Source organism: Sipha flava, unplaced genomic scaffold (assembly GCF_003268045.1).
Source record: "Sipha flava isolate LNK unplaced genomic scaffold, YSA_version1 415_pilon_pilon, whole genome shotgun sequence".
NCBI classification, from domain to species: domain Eukaryota; kingdom Metazoa; phylum Arthropoda; class Insecta; order Hemiptera; family Aphididae; genus Sipha; species Sipha flava.
In genome coordinates this window covers 2,419-6,777 of record NW_020273136.1, presented here as the reverse complement: position 1 = coordinate 6,777, position 4,359 = coordinate 2,419, and the positions used below count along the sequence as shown (strand labels likewise).

The 4,359-nt window shown below is 33.0% G+C and overlaps 1 protein-coding gene across 1 annotated transcript; it reads right to left on the bottom strand.

Moving 5' to 3' along the window:
• Window positions 1–690: 690 nt before the first annotated feature.
• On the bottom strand, window positions 691–3,815 carry LOC112688888 (prostaglandin G/H synthase 2-like; the record flags this gene model as incomplete). The annotated part of the gene is made up of 10 exons (XM_025562302.1): window positions 3,716–3,815; window positions 3,425–3,613; window positions 3,192–3,269; window positions 2,925–3,071; window positions 2,694–2,834; window positions 2,489–2,632; window positions 2,258–2,409; window positions 1,996–2,175; window positions 1,472–1,932; window positions 691–1,151 (listed from the first exon to the last, which is right to left on the bottom strand). Coding segments are annotated over exons 1-10 (2,053 nt in total), but the record flags the coding sequence as incomplete, so codon positions are not given.
• Window positions 3,816–4,359: the final 544 nt, after the last annotated feature.

The window sequence follows — 4,359 nt, the reverse complement described above, 5'->3', positions numbered from 1 at the left end:
TAAATATGTTATAAAACTCCATGCGTCTCAATGTTTTGAAAGATTCAATAACTTCGTCAAGGTTGATATTGTATGTGAATGTACCTATTCTATGAATATGGCCAAAATGTTATTTTTAAAAAATTTCTTATATAAATCTATGTGCAACATCGTTTTTGAACTAGTCCCTCGATTTTACGCCCAGGTCACCAAAACCAAAAAATTGGGGTTCATCGAAGCGATTTGCATGAGATTCTGCAAGATCCTGAACGATACTGAAATTTATTTGTTGTCATTTAACTAAACATATCTGATTAAAGAACACTCTTTTTATAATATAAAATAATCATAATAGAACATATTATTTAAATATCAATTTTTTTGTGTTTAATGGCAACAAATAAATTTCACTATCGTTCATCTTGCAGAATTTTCATTAAAATCGAAGTGTGACATTATAATTTTTTGATTCTGGTGACTCGAGCGTGAAAAACTTAAAAACCATGTTACATATCAATTCATAAGAGAAACTTCACAAATTAAAGTGGTTTTTTTGCTGCATGTACTTTTATATACATGCACTATTTGCCCTGTACTTCAATAGGTTAAAATTAAATTTCGATTAAAATTATACGTATACAAATGTACCTACCTAATGAGCGTACAAATCAACAATAAAATTATTGTCACATGTATCGACTAAGTTATTACAGATAAACGTCTTGATGTTTGCAGATTTAACTATGGAAAAACCATAATCCCCATCAAACGTTTCGGTATTCCATAGAGTTTCACTGTAAAGAGGATTTGTCAAAATAGAATTTACAATAAAGCTATTGGTCAACACTGTAAACGTAGGAACGGCTTTGTCGCTTATTTTTTCCGCCAGCATTCCAGTCAACAGTTCTACACTATCTACATTCTCGTATAACGATTCCAGTTTCTTAGCAGTTTCCTTATTTCCAGTCAGCTCGTAAAAGCTTTTATAAGCGTCCAGTCCGAGGTATCTTCGATACCTATTAAAACTTTGCACTGCGTTTTCCCTCGAAAGTTTCATTAACAATTTCGTCAGCGACTCTGTTGCAGCACCGTTATTATTACAAGTTGTCATGCCCATTTTTTGGTCGATCATTAGCTTAACCATGTCACTTATACCACTTTCTATCACTTGTCTGGAAAATACGATATCGTTAAATTGAATATGTTTATTAAGTTAATAATATCTTAATATATTTTATTTATAATATTTCTTTAATAAGAAGCGATAGAGGAGACAAATCGATCGTTATCACAACAACGTCGGTTATCGTTTAACCGAACATGCAATATTAGTGCACTTTTAACAATGTGGATACGTATGTTTTTGTACGCATTATTTAATAATACATTCATCGCGGTAAAGGTGAAGACAAAGCGAACTTTGTGCGTAACCGTGAAAACAATCGAAAGTCTCTCAGAAGTCGAATAACCGTATCTCGAATCAAACCCATACTTGTTGTTGTTTAACATCCACGAATACATATTCGTGTTATTGAACTCTTCAGGCAAGCCGGATGGCAAAATCGTTGTCAATAGTAATTCGTACGGCGTATTAAATGTTTTGATGTATTTAATATGACCGTGAAAAATTTCTGGATCGTGTTTCATTGAAAACGAGTTACCAGCGTTTAAAATATCGTTCATCATTATACCCATCATTTCACCGATGACTATCCTCTTTGAAGCACTGTACACTTGTTCATCCGTCCATTCCGGCCACTGCTTTATCAGCTCATCACAAACACGATTGTGTTCACGGATCCAAAGTGTCGACATAATAAAAAGCATAGGATTCATGTTCAACATTGGATGTCCCAAGGTCCACTGGTGATTTTGTGTTTCATAAATACTTGAGAAAATGTTCCATAGTTGATTTTGAAGTTGATTCGTCTCGTCCTTGTTCACCCTTTGAAACTTTTTCACAAATATTGTTGCCACATCAGATTACAATTTTCAAATAAATTGCGTGATTCTTACCCAATGAGTTTTACCCTCAGGCTCCATCTGCAAAAACGCTAAGCTGATCTTTTTGGCAAATGAAATCCGCGGTGGATAATATTCATTGTTCGAATACTCGGTCTTCAATTTTCCATTAGACAACAATCTCAAATGTCTCTGTGTTGTCTCGTCAACCCCGTAGAGTTGAGAGCCCGTCACCTGTGTACAATCATAACGACACAATGATAATGATCGTTTTACGTTTACGCTATGGCTTATAATAATATGAAGGTAATCAAACCATTGAACTGAAATCTGTATTGAAAAATTGAAGCATGAAATACTGATAAAAGGCGTAGAAGAGTAAATTTCGATGTTTCGGATCCGGTATAAATCCGTCAGGTTTCCTTTGGAATATTTCATTATAGACCATATCCAATGACGGCAATTTATCTATGATTATTACTGATATGATTAAATATATATTTCAACACATGGTTACTTAAAATAATGTTTAGAAATATATATTTACTGTTAGCCGGACAATGCAATGGATGACTGGGAGGTAAAACTCTCGTGCTGGCCATCGTGTTGCTGTCTAAACTTCCAATGTTGTCATTTTCGCTGTCGTCCGAAACGGACGTGTGTTTTATCCGCTCCAGTTGATCTTGATAAACTGAAAACCAAAATCTGTTAATTCCAGACGTGGCAGATAAGTCAGATTTCCACAGACTTACATGAGACGACAGTTCTCTGTTGGAGATTCGAAGTGAAGGGCAAAAATGACCACCACATTTTAGGAACTCCTCTGCGATGGTCCTCGTCGATGGTATCAAACAAATTGTAGAGGAATTGAAAATTGTTTGGAGAACGTATCTCTGGTGAAAATATGAAAATAAAAAACAGAAGGAAACGTGCAAGTTAAATCGTGTTAATTAATTTGATTAATATACGTCATTCAGAATTACCGTATGTACATCGTTCACCATAATAATTGCTTGCACATTTGCATACAAAATGGTCTGCTTCGATCATGGGGTAACCGCCGTTCTCGCATTGGAGTCTGTCGAAAGCTTCACAAAGCGTCTCGGCATTCGTCGGAGAATTTACAGAATCTATTGATTTGACATCATCAAAATGCGAGGCCAGTAATATAATATAAGATCGTTATCGTATCTAGGATTGAGTTTTTGCCACATGTGGATTGTGAAAAAAATATCAAAACTTTAAATTACCTTCAGAGGTTTGGTATTGGTGCCAAATGAATGACATCGAAGTTATAAACAGCATCATTAATCCAAGTATGAAAAAATCTGTGGAAAACACGATAATATATAAACAAACGCAACAAATACTAAAATTCAAGAAAATTGAAGATGTGAGTAGCAGTTCATAGTCCAAAAAAGTGTTTTATGCATTTCCTAAGTCAGGTCTAAGCCGATCGTACTAGTAAGTTTTTTAATTTTACATGTTTTTATATAGGTTTTTAATCGATTTTGCTCGTTGACATCCCTCTCATTGTTTTTCGCTTCATTCTGGACAAGACTTTGTGGTACTTCTTCGCAGTGGTTGTGCCTCGAGCGTATATCATTTACAGTTTGTAGAATTGGCGAGTACTGTAGTTGACGTGATTTAAGTGTTGAACTCGTTGACACATCTACAAAATGAAAAAAATTATTAAATGAAATGTGTACCGTGTACATATGTGACCGATGCACGTTTTGTGTATTATAGATATATATATAGTATTTTATATTACTTGAAAATGTATCAAGTTCCATTTTAAGTTCATGTTTAACATCCAGGTTTTCAGGATTTTTTTTAAGACGATAATCCGCCTTAATTTTTTCTGTACACATAATTAAATGTTTGCTTAATTTTAATTAAAAAAAAAGTATTATATAAATCATACCGTTCATATAACATAAATTATTTTTGAATTTTTCAAAATCATCCTTAAATCCGTCGTGCTCCTGTCTTAGTTCATTTCCCAAACACTTGTTACCTACGTGTTAATATTTATTTGTAATGTATTTATCTTACAATAAATCCATATTATAACCATATTATTTAATATGAAAAACTTTACGTGATACAAACAGTCGTAAACTGTTTATTTCTTTATTGGTGATTTTTCTTGCTTGATTGATTAATTTCACTTCACTTAACAATACATTCACCGATTTTTTAAGAATATTAAACTTTCTATTGCAGTCTTCAGTACTTATATTATTTATTGTTGAACTAGCTAAAAATAAATTGGAAATTTAATTATAACACTAGTGAAGAAATCATATTAATAAAGCTAATTTAATTACATATATTATTGTTTATTGCTAAGTTTAAAAGATTTTCAGCGTACAATTCCAATTTATCGAATGAATCATCCATCTCGTGATTTGC